The sequence below is a fragment of the Bufo bufo genome, chromosome 1 (assembly GCF_905171765.1).
Source record: "Bufo bufo chromosome 1, aBufBuf1.1, whole genome shotgun sequence".
Lineage (NCBI taxonomy): Eukaryota > Metazoa > Chordata > Amphibia > Anura > Bufonidae > Bufo > Bufo bufo.
In genome coordinates this window covers 587203778-587226638 of record NC_053389.1, presented here as the reverse complement: position 1 = coordinate 587226638, position 22861 = coordinate 587203778, and the positions used below count along the sequence as shown (strand labels likewise).

The following is a 22861-nucleotide window of genomic DNA, read 5'->3' as shown; positions in this document are numbered from 1 at the left end:
CAGTCTAGGCCGAACCCTGCCAATTTTGGCAGGACAGGCCAACCATCTAATGTGTATGGGAGCTTCCCGACTCTCCATGATGTTGGAATTGGTCAGAGGTGTCTGGCAGGAGCTTTCTCCCTTCTCCTGTTTATGACACATGCATGCTAATTTGTATGGCTAGCTTAAGAGTACATATATCTAGATGCTCTGAAGGTCTCAATATGGAGATAAATAAAGGGGTATTCCCATCTCAAACATTGATGGCATAGCACTAGAATATGCCATCATTGTCAGACAGGTGCAGTTTTCACTTTTGGGACCTGCTTCTATTTCCAGAACGGGTTCCGTTTACACAGTGGAAGTACCGAAAACATACAAGCACTGGCTTGACTATTAAAAGTGAATGGGGAGGTGACTGTGACTATGCGGTGCGCTCTCCATTTGCTGCTATGGGACTTTGAAAAATAGCCAAGTACACTCACTAGACTATTTTCGGAACTTAGTAGTAATAAAGTAGTGGAGGGCACTCAAATTTGGTGAGGCATGGATTAGAACAAAATTAAAATATTATGTCAGTTTATTCATAAAAAAACGAATGTTACTGAAAATAAATAACATATAAAATAACCTTGTCTCTGAATATTAAAATGCCCTGGAATGAAGTGTAAGTTCCACTGGTTCCGGAACAGACCCAAATAACTTAGATAATTAGGAAAAAATTGAGTATAAGTTAGATGATCACCTACAGCTGATTAGCTGGTTACAACTGGCTGGAATAAAATATATCTCTCTTTCCCATAGAGACAAGGCAGTTATATGTCAGAATATATATATATATATATATATATATATATATATATATATATATACAGGGTGGGCCATTTATATGGATACACCTTAATAAAATGGGAATGGTTGGTGATATTAACTTCCTGTTTGTGGCACATTAGTATATGTGAGGGGGGAAACTTTTCAAGATGGGTGGTGACCATGGCGGCCATTTTGAAGTCGGCCATTTTGAATCCAACTTTAGTTTTTATCAATAGGAAGAGGGTCATGTGACACATCAAACTTATTGGGAATTTCACAAGAAAAACAATGGTGTGCTTGGTTATAACATATCTTTATTCTTTCTTGAGTTATTTACAAGTTTCTGACCACTTATAAAAGGTGTTCAATGTGCTGCCCATTGTGTTGGATTGTCAATGCAACCCTCTTCTCCCACTCTTCACACACTGATAGCAACACCGCAGGAGAAATGCTAGCACAGGCTTCCAGTATCCGTAGTTTCAGGTGCTGCACATCCCGTATCTTCACAGCATAGACAATTGCTTTCAGATGACCCAAAGATAAAAGTCTAAGGGGGTCACTGGATATGTGAAATTGCTACATGATGATGTGTTTCCCTCTTTATGCACTGAAGCTGGCACATTCCCTGAGTTTTTCCAGCAAGATGGTGCACCACCACATTATGGGTGTCAGGTCCGAGCATTCCTAGATGAACAGTTTCCTGGAAAGTGGATTGGTTGTCGTGGGCCAGTTGAATGGCCCCCAAGGTCTCCCAATCTGACCCCCTTAGACTTTTATCTTTGGGGTCATCTGAAGGCAATTGTCTATGCTGTGAAGATACGAGATGTGCAGCACCTGAAACTACGGATACTGGAAGCCTGTGCTAGCATTTCTCCTGCGGTGTTGCTATCAGTGTGTGAAGAGTGAGAGAAGAGGGTTACATTGACAATCCAACACAATGGGCAGCACATTGAACACATTTTATAAGTGGTCAGAAACTTGTAAATAACTCATGAAACAATAAAGTTACGTTAAAACCAAGAACACCATTGTTTTTCTTGTGAAATTCCCAATAAGTTTGATGTGTCACATGACCCTCTTCCTATTGAAAAAACAAAATTCAAAATGGCCACCCGTCTTCAAAAGTTTGCCCCCTCACATATACTAATGTGCCACAAACAGGAAGTTAATATCACCAACCATTCCCATTTTATTAAGATGTATCCATATAAATGGCCCACCCTGTATATATATATATATATATATATATACAGTCTGAATCGGGTCTGAAAGTGGCTGGCAACCACTCTGATTTGGCTCCGTATAAGGGTTTGTGCCTGGTCAAAAAATGTTATACTATCAGATTTTAGATATATCCTGTCCTGAATCACAAGTCCTCCCCCATATCTAAAAAAAATTTTTTTATGGTAATCATTAGTGACGATAGTTTGTGTACATTACCGCTCCCTGTAGACTCTGGTGTAGTCCCGTGCTGACTTGTCCTGCAGAGTGAAGCTGAGTTGCGGTTCCAGCTGGTCTTGGCGTCCCACGTGGCGTCCTACATGGTTCGCCTCAGCCTCTTTATGTTCACTGCTTGATTAGTAAATCACTCACAGCAGGTGAGCGTCGGTATGTTTCTCTGGGGTTCACTTTGGGTTAAATGTGATATTCCAGGACCAGTGAAGATATATAGGGCAAAAGTACTTTTAAGTTAGAAACAGAAAGTTCTTGAATGAATCAGAAAATGGCCACTTCTGAGGTAAATAAATATATAATTTGTCACGTTATGACAAGTTGGCTAATATGGTCTAGTATTGGTCTTATTTATTTTCGGAACTTCATAGAGAGCACACCACGTTTGCACAGTGTGCTCTCCTTCTCATCACTGGCCCTGTTCTGAGACATGAACGGGTCCCAGCTATATCCCTAGCGATATGCTATCAATGTCTGAGATGGGTAAACCCCTTTAAGACTGTAGAAAATGTGAGGCTTTCACTACAGTGAAACTGTGAACATTTGCTTTGCCTGACATATCTACTGTATACAGAACCATATTCTGCACATATAAGATAATAAAGTTGCATTATGGATCTATATTTTAACCAAATATAACTTAAATAATCCTAATATGGTTCCATAATACAATACTGTTATAAGTGGATAAAAGGATTTTTGCACAAAATCCAAGACTGGAAAGGGACATGAAGTTTCATGAGCTAATTATTTTTGGTACCTCTTTCAAACCGTTACAAACCAGAACACATACTGTTCAATTATGTATTTATATGAGGGCATTTTGGACAGAAAGATCTTAGTAGATTTTTTGCATAGCAATCTAAGACTGAGGGAGGAAAATTGGGCATAATGATTGGATCAATAGTACAAGAAAATGGAACTGAAATCAATGAAACAACATGAATTCATCATCATAATAATAATGTTCTGACATTGGATTAGAGCACAGTTTCACCTGCTCTATGTGTGACGAGGCAATAGCCATATTATTCCTATTATTAAGGAAATTAATATTGTAAGGAGGTTATTAGCTTTTCAATGTAGTATTTGCTCTCCGGGCTACAAGACTGTAGGAGTTTAGTGACTGGAGTTCTTGCTAAAGTACTATACATGATATCAGCAAATGCCTTTGTAATAGACTGGCCAACTTTCTTAATATTTTTGTTTGTTTTGTTGTAGGTTTTATCATTTTTCATTTCATTATATTGACCCATGTCCCCCAAAAGCCATTTTGAAACAAAGATTACATGTGATTCTATACTTTAATCAGACAATTGTCCATCAACTTTATTTTTATTGTTTGCCAATTAGTTGCATGGAGTCTATTACTCTATAGATGTCAGGATATTTTAATTAGTACCTGGAAAAATCTACCCAAACACATATGATACACACATTGACAGTGTCCTACAAGGCTGCAGTGCTAACCATTCTTTCTTAGTGCCACCCTGAGTTACTGCTTTGACCAAATTCTTTTGGGAAGCTATTGAGATCTATAAAATATGTCAAAATTGCTGACATTTTCAAAAGTTTAATGTAATAGTCCTCAGCTGAGGGACCACGGTTCAAATCCTTACTGCTGTGGACACCAGTTCACCAGATCAAGCCAGAATCAGGGCATTGTGTGCAGCAAAGTCCTGATGCTTGCCAGTTAGTAAAATATTAATTATGTATATTATAAGCGTATATTAACTTTTTGTCTGATCTAGAGTCTGAATTAATTTTAGAGGATAGTCTGGAGTCTGGTTAATCTTAGATGGCTGATCTCAAGTCAAATTCATTATTGGGGACTGGTCTGAGGTTTGATTAATTTTAGAGGCTGAAATGGGGTGTGCTCTATTTTTAAAAGTCCAAATTAATTTTAGGGCTCAAAGTCATTTTAAGGGCTGGTCTGGGATCTGATGAATTCTAGGGGTTTGGTCTAGGGTTTGAACTAATTTTAGGGGCTGAACTGGGGTCTGCTTAATTTTAAGGATCTACTCTATTAAGTGTAGGGGTCTAGTATAATAATAATAATATAGATCCATTCACATGACCATATTTTTAGTCCACATATGATTTGCATTTTTTGCTGATCAGATGCTGGCCTATTCATTTCAATGGGGCCACAAAAGATGTAGACATTCGGAAAGTATTTCTGTTCCACGACCGGCAAAAAAATAGAACATGTTCTATTCTTGTGTGTTTTGTGGAAAAATAGGCTTTTCTAACATAGAGCAGAATGTGCGGGACACACACTGCTGGTATCCATGTTTTGTCGACAGCAAAAATAATACGGTTGTGTGAATGGACCCTAATAATAAGTCTTCATGCAAATAGTGCTATAAAGTTTGTGAAACATTAATAAACAAAAGGACAGCTCAGATCTTCACCTGACCACAGATCCAGATAGGTGGACCTTTACTAAAACTAGTTGAGCATCCATGGTTTAGAGTCTGTACAGTAAAAAGTAGTCTGGAAGGACAACTTTTGAGAAAAGTTATGTGATGGAAAGGTTGGATGCTCATCCAGACCAACAAAGCCAAATGTTTTTATAAATGATTAAAGGAACTTACAAGTATATGAAAAGGGAAGGATAATTAAAGTCTAAAGGGCTCTTTACACGGGCCGACAATTTAAAAGATTATCGCTAATAACGCTCGTTAGCGATGATCTCGCTGTGTAAATGCACTGCCGATTACTCAATAAACAAGCAAAATGCTTGTTCATGAGGTAATTGGATCTTTTGTGCAGCACAAAAGATCATTGTCTCCTAGTAGCAGATCGTGCTGTGTAAACAATGAGACAGTATGGCATTAGTGATCGTTCCTTTCCATACTCTGGAGGAGATCACTGCATGTAAATGCACAGATCTTCTCCGCTAGCGATCAGCAAAATATCAGGAAGGGACGCTTTCTTCCCGACAATGTGCTAGATCGTCGTTCCCTGTAAAGGGACCTTTAGATTTTGCAGTGCATTGGGCACAAAAGGTTAAACTACACCTTTTGCTTGTTCTATGGGCTACTTGGTTGACAGTTGTCCCACTTAATAGAATCTATTCTTTCTATTTTACACCACTTTTGTTTCCTTATCTTTGACATAAAAACAATTAAATAAGAAGGAAATGCCCTTCTGTTTTTTTTTCTGAAAGGACATTGTGAAGCATGAGCGCTGTTATGTCACGATGCCTCCTAATCTCTGTCTTGAGTGACACATGATAAGGAGGGTGCTTTGATGCATAAATACAGAGAAAGGCAATTATTGACATTAAAGCTCTGCTATCTGTTCCAACTCTGGAGTTCAATTACAAGAAAGTAGACAGTCAGAACTGTTAACTTTTTGAATGGCCTTTTCCATCATGACACATTTAATTAACAGGCATATTAACCTTTTTCAAAGACTAAAATAGCTATAAAACAGCAATGCCACTTAGTCAAGTGATTTCATAGGTAGAAATGTTCATTTATGGAAAGTCTAGTTTCCTCTTTTATTATATACCATGAATCAGTATATAGTAAATTGATGTTCTGTTGTTTCAGCTCAATTGGTGCAATATTTCTTTACAAATTATTGAAAGGATCATTTTCATTATAAAACATATTGACAACATCTAAGATTAGATGTACAAATAGTATTCCTAATAAAAAAGAATTGTAAAAAAAAAAGCAGGTACCATTATACATTTTTTTTTCTGAGATTTTATCACTAACGCTACTGTGAATCTACTAGTAAGGAGGACTGGGGTTCCCCATATTTGTGATTATGGGGGTCACAAGAGTGGAACACCCGAAGATGTAATATTTATCAACTATCGTGCACTAGCCATGGCTACATTTTGTTCTATACAGTTTTTTAATTCCAACCTAAATAGGGAAGGCTATACAAAACTTTATTTAATATGCACTAAGTTATAAACTGAAATCATATTGACACCATTTTCAATAGTAACACAATGGTCACTCATCCAGAATTTGTGGATGGATCTTCCATATAGGCACCTCAATTTTACTTCTAAACTCAGGTTCTGAGTTCTAGGCATATTTCTCGAAAACCATGCTTTTGCTTCTCAATGGATTTTAGTAACCAGCTTCTCTTCCTTCAGCTTTGTACCTATTACATAAATGAAACCTTTTTCCTAGACTTAAAAAATAACAATTGTCTATTGTCCAGCCGATATTGAGATCAACCATAGTACAAAGCTGTGACTGGCAGCAGTGAAGTGGTTTTTGGGTTAAAGGCCCAAGTCAAGTTGACTAGTGGCAACTTGAGAACACAAAGCTAGACGCAAAGCAGATGTTCTCTCAATAGTCATCTTATGTTCTGTTCTGCTTTGATAAAGCTTTCAGCATTTCTCACCTGCTTACTTAGCTTGTAGTTTTCCTGTACTGTTACATTGCAGATCGAATTTCACATTCCTGTTACTGCATATCTCTTGCAACGCCTTTTTGAGCCTAGCAATATTAAATCTTAAGGCATGTTTGGCTTCATATAATAAAAGTGAAGACTTATTTCAAAAATAAATTTTGTGGTGAAATAAACTATTTAGCCTGACTTTGAGTTCTAGAAAGAAGGATAAAGGCAGTAGACATCTCTGTTAAGGTGCCATACACTTTAGAAAGCTTTTGGCCTACAACTATTTCTCCTCACTGTCATCAACATGCATGGTCAGGTCTCATGTGAGTGTGGATGTGTTCTCAGTGGAGAGAGCGGGTAAACTGCTGTCAGATGCCACTGCTTTTTTTCAGTGAGAAAAATAAGCATCAGGCATGTTGAAATTCATGGTAGGCCAGTTCCCACCAAAATCAGCAAGTTTATCTAATATGTGTGGTCACCCTTAGCTGTCACTTTGTCCCTTCCTATTACAACTTTCATTTTCAGCTTGATTCCTTAAAGCAGTGCACCAAAATGGAATTTTCTTATATTTTCTGTCACATCACTCCTCTATGATAGTGGGTCCTTGAACATAAACTACTTATTACCTGGACCCAATAATTGCTGGCCTCTGCAGGCAGGTCCTCAGAGAGAGTGGATTATAAGGCAGGGACAGAGAAAGAATATCTGAATTCTGATTTTAACTAGAAGAAGTAGATGCAGAAGAAAAACATTACCAGGATTCGAGGTGAAAAGATAAAGATAGATAGATAGATAGATAGATAGATAGATATACTGTTGACTCTGCTTATTGTACTTTATAAAAAGTACTTTATAAAAAGTTTATTAGCTGAATATCTAGCTTATACATAACTCCAACCCAACTGAATATACATATTAGGTTTTACTTAATATTTCAAAGTTGTTTCATGATTTGCCATTATTATCCATAACCGAATGGACAAGCCACATTTTTGTTATACTTGAATCTATCTTTGACTACAAAAATTTTAAGGATCATTTCTAAGGGTAACCCTCTGTCAATCAAGCAGTTTTACCTGCTGAGATCTATGTGTATGACTTTCAATTTTTGTTCTTTATAAACTGATCAGGGACTATGAGACTTTTTTGGCAAGTTAAGCTTTTAAAAGTGCTGACATCTTATTTTGGCCTCAGCATTGAAGTGAGTGACCTCTGTAAGTCTTAAGAGTCAATATGAATATGACAGTAATTTTCTTTATATTGTGCAAGGATAGCCAATCCAGGCTCGGTGCAGTGAGAATGCAGCACCTATTACGTATTCTAAAAGTGTTATGAGGTTTAATTTATGCAATAATCTAAAATATTATCATTGAAAATGTACTATGGGAAGAAAGATTAGTCACCTCTCAGCAGTCACAAAATATACTTATAAAATTAAGTCATATTTAAAATTCATTATCATTGTATCTTCCCATTGTTGATAATTCTATGTTTTGTGTTTGATAATATTGCAATAATTATCATAATTATTCTGTTAAGTTAAATTGTTTTTCTACAAAGCGATAGTTATATGCAATTGATGCTAAACTACAAACCCTGTCTGTCTTTTTCATTTTAGATTCGAGTTGATGGTCCCATTACTGGAGCAGTACAATATGAAACCATACAAGTGGTAGACTCTGGTCCTATTTTAAGGGATATGGCCTTTACAAAGAATGAGGAACAGCTCTTTGTCATGTCGGAGAAGCAGGTTGGTTGATTTATATAGTATGTCAAAGCAGTCTTTCATTAAACAACATTGCCTGAAAGAACAATGTCGGCAATCACAGTTTAGAAAACCCATTTTCATATACCCTGTTAGATAATTAATATGACGCGTCCTGTGTTCAGGGCTCCCGTCTCTCACACTGTGGACAATGAGTTTCTTTAGCTCTGAAGATCGTGTTCTGTCCTGTATTACACAGACAATCCATTGATTTGAATGACCACTGTGTAATACTTGATGTCCCCTGTTCATGGTGCTCAGGGGGGATTTGAGCACTTAAAGGGGTTCTGTCCCTTTTTATTACTGATGACCCCCACCAATCAGATGCTAATGATCTATCCAAAGGATAGATCATCAGTAATGAAAAGGTTTATAACCCCTTTGATGCTAGATTTCTACACAGATCACAGTGGATTGCTTGGGGTCCCAGGGGAACATCTGTTTATTGTCAGGTGACCCTTTAATGTCAGGCAGGGATGGATTTCCCCATCTTTCCATGTGATCCTGTGCAGTAGAACCAGCTTCTCTGGCCATGTGTCTGCCGCGTTTCTCATTTTTTTTCAGCCAAATGCTTGTGGCAAGCAGGGAGTGCCCTTATCTCTGGAGCCCCTATCATTGGCTTGATTTGCATGGTGGTAAGGTCCACTACTGATGTCAGCTATAACCAATACTGTAATTGCCAATTTCTTTAAATGGAACTTACCATCAGAATTTAGGCCTCCAAACTCCCAACAACCTGTAATCCAAGATAGTATCGACTTAACAGTGATAGTTGTATATTCTGAGTGATTTGGCATAAGGTAGGAAAATAAATTTGAATTCCATATTCCAATGCATGTAAGGAGTTATGGGGAAGGAGCTGCTCCTTAGAAGAGTTACACTGGCCAGTCCCCCTCCTAGCTTGATTTACATTCTGGCTTGACATCCTGTAGGCAAGCCACCTCCAGCAGCATACAGTACATGTGGAGTGAAGCGCAGTGCACTGGCCTCCCTCAGAATTTCCAAGATCATCATTTTGAAGCTGTCATCATCCTGAATAACAGGATGGTGGCAGTTTGGGGGCCTAAACTCCTGAAGACAAGCTTGCTTTCTTTCTTTAAAAGAAGAACATCTAAATTTTTTTTTTTTTTTACCTAGAGATGTACTGTACAATAAACATGATAACAATTATCCAGTGATGACCTGTATGATTCATCTTTCCTTTATATGTATTTTGTAGTTAAATTGTCCTTTGCCAGATGCCTGTGGTTAAACAAAACATAACACCATGTGCTCTGGGAAGTCTAAAGCTGGCAAGACTCCAGTCATGCCTTCTGTACTAGGACAGAGACACATGGTTTTACACCCATCATCTGCTTAAAACTTCAAATAAACATGACAGCTGATCTATGTGCACCAGAAGAGTTGCCCTTGATAGAAGTTGATGGGTAGGACATGTATGACCTACCAGTACAGGCAGGTTCAACTTCATCTTAGAGAACCTGATCAGGGAATAACGTGGACACTATTACTAATGAGATTTTGAGAGCATATGTTCAGTAGGCTATTTCTTAGTGCACAATACCGTCTGATTCTCCTATGAGAACAACAACTCTTCAGGCATTGCCATGGTTACTACATGAAGTCTGGTGAAAGCAACGATGAGGTGTCAGGAATGGGAAGGACACAGTGGTGTGAACAGTAGGGAAATGCAGCAAAATGTGTTGCATCCAAAGAAGTTTTAAAATTAATGAGGACCTTAGAGCGGAATAATTGCTGTTCTGTATTCTGGTTTATGTTTCGTTTTCTCTTGATAATTAATTATGAAGGGACCTTTTCTACATGTGATATACAGAGTGCATTGATGGCTCGCTGTTAGCTTTTTTCGCACATGATCAAGGAAAAAATTTTGTTAGCCATTTGCAAACAGCATTGAACAGCAAAAGCAAATTCATTATTTCTAATGGTTTAATTCATTTTTGGAGTCTAGCTGTTCTGTTTCCTTTTATTGGTAAAAGGTAAAGGATTGTACATTTCTTCCAAAGACATTTTTTAATGCTCAAAATTATAAGGCAGTTTTACCTGAAAATGGAAAACTGCTAGAGCAATTGTAATAGTCGCGCTAGGTGTAAACGTATAGGTTTTAAAACTGGCATTTGACAATTTGTTAATTAGACTTAATTCACAGTGAATTAAAGAAAAATGTATGTGTGATTCATCTAATAGATAATATAGAATATATAAAGTGCGCAACTGGTATGTGTCAGTCTAATGTTAACTATAAAGTTCTGCTAGTGAATTGGAAAAAGAGGGTTGGTGAATCACTAAAATGTTTATGGTTCTGATTTATGAAAATAGATATTCCTGATCTTAAATAGCCATCATTTCCCATTTTAGCTCTGACATTCTGTATAGATTAATTTCTTAATATATTGATAGTAGTCAGAACAAAATTTTTCTGAAACAGAGCTCCAAATCATCTGCCTGCCTGCCACATTTTGCATAAATCAATAGTGCTTATGAAACTTTGTAATATATCTTATCAGAGAAAATGCCTCTTTCTCCACTTATCAGGTTCCTTTGCCCTCCTGCTCCCTCCAAAAGTGTTCACTAACTATGAATTCACTAATTAATCTGCCTTGGGAGATGAGATGGACCTTTAGCTCACTGAGGGATCATATAGAAGTCTATAACAAGGGGAGGAGGGAGGAGGAACTAAATTAAAGACAATTAGCCCACAAACATGCAGCTAATAGTGTTTTACTGTCTCTCAGCTTCTGGATTCACATCTACAGTGCTAAGTACTTATCTGTAATGTATTGTTCTGCTTATCTATATCAGAGATAGTGATAGGGGAGCTTAATCTCCTCTATAGGCTGTGTATGGGAGACATCATGGCAGCTAGTCTTCACCTAATTAGAGATGGCAGAAATGGCAAACTAAACATAAAGGGGCTTATGGGTTAAGGCTGGAAATTGAATAATTGAATAAAAATTGTGGTATATGAGGACTCACCTTCTATGATTGTGTTATATTAGACACAATGCCAATGTGGGTTTATATGAATTGGTGGCTGATGTGTCCAGATACTTTGTGTCTGGATGCCATCATCGTCTGAGTAAGTAGAAGAACCAAAGGAGAGATGACATTGCTGTCACACTGTTGCACCTCACAGTGTTGACTGCAGCGGTGACTGCAGTGTCATCCATCCTTCAATTACAGGTGAAACTCGAAAAATTAGAATATCGTGCAAAGTTCATTTATTTCAGTAATGCAACTTAAATGGAGTCTTTCACCTAATCTGAGCGTTTTAGACTGCTCAGATCAGTTTATAGACTCTTTGACACTCATTACAATGGTACCTTTGTTTTTTTGTTTCTCGTCCAGATCATAAAAAAAAACACTTTTTAAACGTATGCAAATGAGCTTCTGAAGGTTCCCTGGGGCGGCGTTACTGGGTGATGTGCCCAGAAAAACACACCTCTTTTTAGCCCTCTGGCCCGCTCTTCTGACAGATGTCACGAGTGGCAAGAGAAGAAGTCAGGCTGGGAACTGGCCCGCACCTGCGCACTGCTCTGCCCATTATGGCTTTTAGTTTGCCAACCCATGCGCAAAATGAAAAGCTGTTCCTTTCTCCCATAATGGGCAGAGCAGTGCGCAGGTGCGGGCCAGTTCCCAGCCTGACTTCTTCTCTTGCCGCTCGTGACGTCCGCTGTCTGGAGGCAGAGGAGAAGGCAATAATAGGACAGGAGGACGGGCCAGAGGGCTGAAAGAGGTGTTTTTCTGGGCACATCGCCCAGTAACGCCGCCACTGGGCACCTTCAGAAGCTCATTTCCATACATTTAAAAAGTGTTTTTTTCATGATCTGGACAAGGGATACAGAAAACAAAGGTACCATTGTGATGAGGGTCAAAGAGTATATAACCTGATCTGAGCGGTCTAATACACTCAGATTAGGTGAAAGACTCCCTTTAAAAGATGAAACTAACATATGAGATAGACTCATTACATGCAAAGCGAGATATTTCAAGCCTTTATTTGTTATAATTTGGATGATTATGGCTTACAGCTTATGAAACCCCAAAGTCACAATCTCAGGTACTCTTTGCTCAGGGGGTATGAATTAATAAGCTGACTAGAGGGTGACACTTTGAGCCTAGAATATTGAACGTTTTCACAATATTCTAATTTTAAGTTGCATTAATGCAATTCCTTTTAAGTTGCATTATTGAAATAAATAAACTTTTGCACAATAGTGGTGGGTAAAATATGTGAAAATGTAATGTAAAAATCACATAATGGCCAGAAAATTCACCTGAACCCACAGGTATGATTTAGGAGTATAGTCATAAAATTCTGATTACCTATAACTGAACTGGCATGGATTTAAGCTATGATTTATTCCAGTCTCTAGGAATCGTAGTAAATTTGCTATGCCCTGGACCCCCCACCCCAGCTAAACTGAAAAAAACTTTTGAGTAAATAAGGCATACTCAAATTTGTCAGTTTCCTGACTTAAAGCCAGTGATAAATTCCCTCCTATATCTATACCGGGAATTTTGTGCTCTGTATCAGAAAATTGCTTTAAAGATAAATGGAGGTATTTATCATATCCAAGTCCTTTTAATGTCATAAAAAAAAAAAGATTCTGGCAATCAGCTGGTTTTAAATTCAGTGCACAAACAATGTAGCTGCACCTTTGTAAATGACAGTATGCCAGGGAGTTAACTGGTGTCCTGTGAATCTGACTGCGGCATTTTTGCGACATTTAACCACCTCCGGACCGCCTAACGCAGGATCGCGTTCCGGAGGTGGCAGCGCTGCGCACAGTCACGCATATACGCGTCATCTCGCGATGGCCGAGATTTCCTGTGAACGCGCGCACACAGGCGCGCGCGCTCACAGGAACGGAAGGTAAGAGAGTTGATCTCCAGCCTGCCAGCGGCGATCGTTCGCTGGCAGGCTGGAGATGTGTTTTTTTTAACCCCTAACAGGTATATTAGACGCTGTTTTGATAACAGCGTCTAATATACCTGCTACCTGGTCCTCTGGTGGTCCCCTTTGTTTGGATCGACCACCAGAGGACACAGGTAGCTCAGTAAAGTAGCACCAAGCACCACTACACTACACTACACCCCCCCCGTCACTTATTAACCCCTTATTAGCCCCTGATCACCTCTGATCACCCCATATAGACTCCCTGATCACCCCCCTGTCATTGATTACCCCCCTGTCATTGATCACCCCCCTGTAAAGCTCCATTCAGATGTCCGCATGATTTTTACGGATCCAATGATAGATGGATCGGATCCGCAAAACGCATCCGGACGTCTGAATGAAGCCTTACAGGGGCATGATCAATGACTGTGGTGATCACCCCATATAGACTCCCTGATCACCCCCCTGTAAAGCTCCATTCAGATGTCCGCATGATTTTTACGGATGCACTGATAGATGGATCCGATCCGCAAAACGCATCCGGACGTCTGAATGAAGCCTTACAGGGGCGTGATCAATGACTGTGGTGATCACCCCATATAGACTCCCTGATCACCCCCCTGTCATTGATCAACCCCCTGTAAAGCTCCATTCAGATGTCCGCATGATTTTTACGGATGCACTGATAGATGGATCCGATCCGCAAAACGCATCCGGACGTCTGAATGAAGCCTTACAGGGGCATGATCAATGACTGTGGTGATCACCCCCCTGTCATTGATTACCCCCCTGTAAAGCTCCATTCAGATGTCCGCATGATTTTTACGGATGCACTGATAGATGGATCCGATCCGCAAAACGCATCCGGACGTCTGAATAAAGCCTTACGGGGGCATGATCAATGACTGTGGTGATCACCCCCCTGTCATTGATTACCCCCCTGTAAAGCTCCATTCAGATGTCCGCATGATTTTTACGGATGCACTGATAGATGGATCCGATCCGCAAAACGCATCCGGACGTCTGAATGAAGCCTTACAGGGGCATGATCAATGACTGTGGTGATCACCCCCCTGTCATTGATCAACCCCCTGTAAAGCTCCATTCAGATGTCCGCATGATTTTTACGGATGCACTGATAGATGGATCGGATCCGCAAAACGCATCCGGACGTCTGAATGAAGCCTTACAGGGGCGTGATCAATGACTGTGGTGATCACCCCATATAGACTCCCTGATCACCCCCCTGTCATTGATTACCCCCCTGTCATTGATTACCCCCCCTGTAAAGCTCCATTCAGACGTCCGCATGATTTTTACGGATCCACTGATAGATGGATCGGATCCGCAAAACGCATCCGGACGTCTGAATGAAGCCTTACAGGGGCGTGATCAATGACTGTGGTGATCACCCCATATAGACTCCCTGATCACCCCCCTGTCATTGATTACCCCCCTGTAAAGCTCCATTCAGATGTCCGCATGATTTTTACGGATGCACTGATAGATGGATCGGATCCGCAAAACGCATACGGACGTCTGAATGAAGCCTTACAGGGGCGTGATCAATGACTGTGGTGATCACCCCATATAGACTCCCTGATCACCCCCCTGTCATTGATTACCCCCCTGTCATTGATTACCCCCCTGTAAAGCTCCATTCAGACGTCCGCATGATTTTTACGGATCCACTGATAGATGGATCGGATCCGCAAAACGCATACGGACGTCTGAATGAAGCCTTACACGGGCGTGATCAATGACTGTGGTTATCACCCCATATAGACTCCCTGATCACCCCCCTGTCATTGATCACCCCCCTGTCATTGATCACCCCCCTGTAAAGCTCCATTCAGACGTCCGCATGATTTTTACGGATCCACTGATAGATGGATCGGATCCGCAAAACGCATCCGGACGTCTGAATGAAGCCTTACAGGGGCGTGATCAATGACTGTGGTGATCACCCCATATAGACTCCCTGATCACCCCCCTGTCATTGATTACCCCCCTGTAAAGCTCCATTCAGATGTCCGCATGATTTTTACGGATGCACTGATAGATGGATCGGATCCGCAAAACGCATACGGACGTCTGAATGAAGCCTTACAGGGGCGTGATCAATGACTGTGGTGATCACCCCATATAGACTCCCTGATCACCCCCCTGTCATTGATTACCCCCCTGTCATTGATTACCCCCCTGTAAAGCTCCATTCAGACGTCCGCATGATTTTTACGGATCCACTGATAGATGGATCGGATCCGCAAAACGCATACGGACGTCTGAATGAAGCCTTACACGGGCGTGATCAATGACTGTGGTTATCACCCCATATAGACTCCCTGATCACCCCCCTGTCATTGATCACCCCCCTGTCATTGATCACCCCCCTGTCATTGATCACCCCTCTGTAAGGCTCCATTCAGACATTTTTTTGGCCCAAGTTAGCGGAATTTTTTTTTTTTTTTCTTACAAAGTCTCATATTCCACTAACTTGTGTCAAAAAATAAAATCTCACATGAACTCACCATACCCCTCACGGAAACCAAATGCGTAAAATTTTTTAGACATTTATATTCCAGACTTCTTCTCACGCTTTAGGGCCCCTAGAATGCCAGGGCAGTATAAATACCCCACATGTGACCCCATTTCGGAAAGAAGACACCCCCAGGTATTCCGTGAGGGGCATATTGAGTCCATGAAAGATTGAAATTTTTGTCCCAAGTTAGCGGAACAGGAGACTTTGTGAGAAAAAAATTAAAAATATCAATTTCCGCTAACTTGTGCCAAAAAAAAAAAATTTCTATGAACTCGCCATGCCCCTCATTGAATACCTTGGGGTGTCTTCTTTCCAAAATGGGGTCACATGTGGGGTATTTATACTGCCCTGGCATTCTAGGGGCCCCAAAGCGTGAGAAGAAGTCTGGTATCCAAATGTCTAAAAATGCCCTCCTAAAAGGAATTTGGGCCCCTTTGCGCATCTAGGCTGCAAAAAAGTGTCACACATCTGGTATCGCCGTACTCAGGAGAAGGTGGGGAATGTGTTTTGGGGTGTCTTTTTACATATACCCATGCTGGGTGAGAGAAATATCTTGGTCAAATGCCAACTTTGTATAAAAAAATGGGAAAAGTTGTCTTTTGCCAAGATATTTCTCTCACCCAGCAAGAGTATATGTAAAATGACACCCCAAAACACATTCCCCAACTTCTCCTGCATACGGCGATACCACATGTGTGACACTTTTTTGCAGCCTAGGTGGGCAAAGGGGCCCACATTCCAAAGAGCACCTTTAGGATTTCACAGGTCATTTACCTACTTACCACACATTAGGGCCCCTGGAAAATGCCAGGGCAGTATAACTACCCCACAAGTGACCCCATTTTGGAAAGAAGACACCCCAAGGTATTCCGTGAGGGGCATGGCGAGTTCCTAGAATTTTTTATTTTTTGTCACAAGTTAGTGGAAAATGCTTATTTTTTATTTATTTTTTTCATACAAAGTCTCATATTCCACTAACTTGTGACAAAAAATAAAAACTTCCATGAACTCACTATGCCTATCAGCGAATACCTTGGGGTCTCTTCTTTCCAAAATGGGGTCACTTGTGGGGTAGTTATACTGCCCTGGCATTCTAGGGGCCCAAATGTGTGGTAAGGAGTTTGAAATCAAATTCTGTAAAAAATGACCTGTGAAATCCGAAAGGTGCTCTTTGGAATATGGGCCCCTTTGCCCACCTAGGCTGCAAAAAAGTGTCACACATCTGGTATCTCCGTACTCAGGAGAAGGTGGGGAATGTGTTTTGGGGTGTCATTTTACATATACCCATGCTGGGTGAGAGAAATATCTTGGCAAAAGACAACTTTTCCCATTTTTTTATACAAAGTTGGCATTTGACCAAGATATTTATCTCACCCAGCATGGGTATATGTAAAATGACACCCCAAAACACATTCCCCACCTTCTCCTGAGTACGGAGATACCAGATGTGTGACACTTTTTTGCAGCCTAGGTGGGCAAAGGGGCCCATATTCCAAAGAGCACCTTTCGGATTTCACAGGTCATTTTTTACAGAATTTGATTTCAAACTCCTTACCACACATTTGGGCCCCTAGAATGCCAGGGCAGTATAACTACCCCACAAGCGACCCCATTTTGGAAAGAAGAGACCCCAAGGTATTCGCTGATGGGCATATGGAGTTCATGGAAGTTTTTATTTTTTGTCACAAGTTAGTGGAATATGAGACTTTGTATGAAAAAAATAAATAAAAAAATCATCATTTTCCACTAACTTGTGACAAAAAATAAAAAATTCTAGGAACTTGCCATGCCCCTCACGGAATACCTTGGGGTGTCTTCTTTCCAAAATGGGGTCACTTGTGGGGTAGTTATACTGCCCTGGCATTCTAGGGGCCCAAATGTGTGGTAAGGAGTTTGAAATCAAATTCTGTAAAAAATGACCTGTGAAATCCGAAAGGTGCTCTTTGGAATATGGGCCCCTTTGCCCACCTAGGCTGCAAAAAAGTGTCACACATCTGGTATTGCCGTACTCAGGAGAAGGTGGGGAATGTGTTTTGGGGTGTCATTTTACATATACCCATGCTGGGTGAGAGAAATATCTTGGCAAAAGACAACTTTTCCCATTTTTTTATACAAAGTTGGCATTTGACCAAGATATTTATTTCACCCAGCATAGGTATATGTAAAAAGACACCCCAAAACACATTCCCCACCTTCTCCTGAGTACGGAGATACCAGATGTGTGACACTTTTTTGTAGCCTAGGTGGGCAAAGGGGCCCATATTCCAAAGAGCACCTTTCGGATTTCACAGGTCATTTTTTACAGAATTTGATTTCAAACTCCTTACCACACATTTGGGCCCCTAAAATGCCAGGGCAGTATAACTACCCCACAAGTGACCCCATTTTGGAAAGAAGAGACCCCAAGGTATTTCGTGATGGGCATAGTGAGTTCATAGAAGTTTTTATTTTTTGTCACAAGTTAGTGGAATATGAGACTTTGTAAGAAAAAAAAAAAATCATCATTTTCCGCTAACTTGTGACAAAAAATAAAAAGTTCTATGAACTCACTATGCCCATCAGCGAATACCTTAGGGTGTGTACTTTCAGAAATGGGGTCATTTGTGGGGTGTTTGTACTGTCTGGGCATTGTAGAACCTCAGGAAACATGACAGGTGCTCAGAAAGTCAGAGCTGCTTCAAAAAGCGGAAATTCACATTTTTGTACCATAGTTTGTAAACGCTATAACTTTTACCCAAACCATTTTTTTTTTTACCCAAACATTTTTTTTTTTATCAAAGACATGTAGAACTATAAATTTAGAGCAAAATTTCTATATGGATCTCGTTTTTTTGCAAAATTTTACAACTGAAAGTGAAAAATGTCATTTTTTTGCAAAAAAATCGTTAAATTTCGATTAATAACAAAAAAAGTAAAAATGTCAGCAGCAATGAAATACCACCAAATGAAAGCTCTATTAGTGAGAAGAAAAGGAGGTAAAATTCATTTGGGTGGTAAGTTGCATGACCGAGCAATAAACGGTGAAAGTAGTGTAGGTCAGAAGTGTAAAAAGTGGCCTGGTCTTTCAGGGTGTTTAAGCACTGGGGGCTGAGGTGGTTAAAAATGTTATACATCATAGATGCGTCATAAAAATGATCTATTTGCCAAAACAGACCTACTTTTCATACTACTTTTGAATGTGGTGTAGCTCACAAAAATTTGCTTGATTTAGCAGAAAAAGTAGCATGTAGCAACTTTTCCAAGCCAGAAAACTGCCTTAACAGTCTTGATAAATGTTCGCCATACATAATTAGCAGAGAAGTTTAGATTGATTAAGAGGACTTCCTGTTAGAGGGGATAATTATTAGATCAGTGGGGGTCCCACTGCTTGGATACTCACAGATCATGAGAATGGGGGCCCCACACTCTCAAAATTAATTGAGTGGTATATTGAGCATGTGCACTACTAGTCTATTCATTATCTATGGGAATTACAGAGATAGCCAAGTACATTTCTCAGCAATTTCCAGCAGAATAGGGGATAACTTCATCCTTCATCTAATCTGCATACCTGTTTAAGAGCAAAAAGATGGGGAAATTTATCATAGACTGGCTTTTTATGCCAGTCTATGATATCCCCTGCGCTGCCAGAGGATGCGCCTAATTTACGACGGGTGCATCCTCTGGCTGTCCATGTGCCTAAACTGAAATCTATGTAGCTAGGAGCTGGCATAGATTTAAGTCTTCTGTTACGCCTTCTATGGAAAGTGGCAGGAGCAGCGTAGAAATTATTTTGCTTAAATATAAACAGGAGGTTTGCGACTTTTTTACGTCATAAAACTGGTGTGGGGTGAATGATAAATTAATGTTGTCCATGGTGTTCACTGCAGAATAATATTTTAAAATCAATCTATTACAATATGCAGTGTGTACTTTTTGCTCAATTAGAACATACCTGAGATCGGCCATATAGCTTCTATTTATAATAAACCCCTTTTCAATCGCAATATTGTTTCATTATGGCCTAAATATATAGAAACATTACAGTAATTGCATTTATTTAGTAACTAAACTAAGTAAGGAAATTAAAAAGGTACTTATTAAGTTTTTTCTCTATATTAGTTAAATGTGTGTCTTCTAAAAATGAAGACACAAATCATTTTTTAATGTAAAACATATTTTTTGTTAAATTTTTGGGTGATTTTTGTTTTAATTTTCCATATTACTATTGCTCCTTTATATATATAAAAAAAAAAACAGCAGCCATCAGATAATCATCACAAGCAGGAATACAATGATGGATATGACCTATATAAAGATGACACAGGATCCACTTTTACAAATAGGTGATATCATAGCTTGTCTTCTCCCTCCTGACGTCTGTACAGGCCACAGGGCATTCCTAGAAAAGTCCCCATAGAAGTCTATGAGGTACCCTCCAGTCTATTGTGTCTGTGGTTCATGTGGCTGATGTCAAAGAACAGGAAGTCTTATTTAAGCCTAGTGACCAATGCGAAAACTGCATGCTTTTAAAATATAGATAGAAACATAAAGCTTATTTTAAATCTCCAAAGAATTATCCCTGACATGGAAACTTGATTAAAACAATTGGCCATGCTTTGATGACATATTTTGCCTTTAAAAGGAATATGTCATCAGAAAATGACCTATTGCTTTAATCACTTTTTTATGTTAAACATTTTTAAAGTTATCTTTAATTTTCCATGCCAATATATTTGAACAAAAACCATAAAATCCTGCAGTTTTCGCTCAGGTTCCTAAGCTTAATAATAAATTCCACTTTTTGGTATGTATAGATCACTTAACTGCAGTTACCTGCTTATCTGTCATTCTTATTCTGCCTGAAATGATATCACCTCTGTATATAGATAAGACAGGGTCCACCATTCACAATAGGTGATTGTCAAAGCTTATCTATTCCTTGCTTGTAAAATTATCTCTGCTCAGGTCACAGAGCATGCCTAGAAAACTCTCCCGTAGAAGTCACGAGGTCCCCTCCTGACCATTGTGTCTATGGCTCATGTCACTGCCATAAAGCAGTCTTTAAATGCTTTCTAAACACTGTTAAAAACAGCTCAGGCAAAATGGCCGCCCCCATAATAATGTTCATGCTCCTCTAATCAGAAAATAAAAATGATTAGAAGAAAAGGATATGTTTTGTTATCTGATTTTAACAAGCAGAAAAAAATTTGGTGACACATTTATTCAAGGTCCAGAAGGACTGAAACATTAGAAGAGTTGTTTATATGTGGCTCTCTATTTCTTTGGCTATAGTGAGTATATCTAGCACTTTTGCATCAATGTTAAAAAAAAAAAATCCTGCAGTACCTACCACCTCCCACTATTGTGTACAGACTTATTTGAAAGGAGTCCACCTTCACTCAAGTCCTCCACACCCAATCTTACAGGTTACCATTCTGTATAGAAATATAGGACCTAATATACTATTATTCATGCAGTCTTATACAGTCTTTGTGTTGTTCAATCAGAAGAAAAGTTCTCTGTATCATTTTTCCCATCTTTAGAGATTTTATGTTGAACTTGAATTGTATTGTCAGGAGACAAATTTCTAATCACACAGTGAGAATCGTCATTTCCATTCTTTCCCTGTTATGTTATGGGTTCATGTCGTAGATAAGTGTCCAAGATAAGCAGGCATTTCCCCAACAGAATCCTAGAAACTAATCAACTTTGACATTGTTTGTTCTGCCCTCAGGATCATTTGATGTTCCAGATAGTCTTATAAAGTAAAAATATATAACTATGTTGAGAAAATGTACTGTTAAATCACAGAAAGAATTTAAAGTCTCACATAATCTTTAATATTCTCCTTTAATTGTTAATATACAAATATCCAACTAGAATAGGAATTTGTGTAAACCATAGGATGCCAAACTGCAGAAGAACTTTCATAGGTATATTATCGGGTATTATTATTATTATTATTATTATTATTATTATTATCATTATTATTAGGATTTTCTGTTTATTTTACTAACTTAGATTAGAACAGCAATACTCTTTTGTGCTTCTTAGGTTGGGTACAGCTGCAAACGTCATCATCACATCATCAGCCAAAAATAAATAAATTAACTTAGTTTTCCTTTTCTCATTTTGGAAAGCCCTGATGAATTGATAATCTCTATAGGTCTTTGGTATGTTATATATATATATAGCGTCACTAAAAGATTTATAGACCTAGGTTATCCATGTGTGCCCTCATAAAAGAAAACAATGGCACAGCTGACATAGTGGGGATCTACTAAGCTACATTTGTCAGAATTCTTTCTTAATTTGTACCTACTTATTGGTGTACTTGATTCACACATTATATTTATTAGACACTCGATTGAAAATTGGTGTAGCAGCAAGAAAACCAATAGGTAATGCAAAGTAAGATTAAACAAAAATGTCTAAAAAAAAGACACAGTGATCCAGTAATCTGGAATGAAAATAATTAGCATGCCTAACTGTGCTCACTTCCCCATCCACTTTTTAAAAGTGCAAAAGTGGTGTAAAACAGCAAAAAGTCACACATTTTGGAACAAAACGGAATTTGCAACTTTTCTATGATGTTATTTGTTGGCATACAAGATTGAAATATACCGTACCCTACGTAGTGACCCCTAAGTTTACACTGTCTAAATATTTGTTACTTAATGGGAAATGTAACCTAAAACAGATTTCTGTTACACAGTTATAAAGAAGAATATCATAGGTTAGTCAGTCTCCACAATTTCCTAACCAAGCTAAAGTGGTGGAATTGCTAGGTAGTGGCTGGAGAGAGCACTACAAACATACTTTTAGTTTAGTTTTTCTCATCAGGAGTAGTGAGTATATGAATGTTTATTCTGCTATGCTGCTGCAAGTGTCCAGGGCAGAGCTTCGCTGCAAAGTGCTCACAGCCAGCTTTGACATCCAACCAGGAGATGACTACAGCTTTCACTGAGAGCAGGAGGAAAGGCTGTCAAACAGCTGAATACAAAGACCACTCACAGTGAAGCACCACCTTCTGGGC

The 22861-nt window shown here is 39.2% G+C and overlaps 1 protein-coding gene across 1 annotated transcript in view; it reads left to right on the top strand.

Moving 5' to 3' along the window:
• The window catches only part of PLXNA4 (plexin A4), an 810841-nt gene that overhangs the window by 414160 nt on the left and 373820 nt on the right, over positions 1–22861 (top strand). The window contains exon 4 of the mRNA XM_040413397.1: positions 8237–8368. Within this exon, the coding sequence (XP_040269331.1) occupies positions 8237–8368 (132 nt within the window). The remainder of the gene's footprint in view (positions 1–8236; positions 8369–22861) is intronic.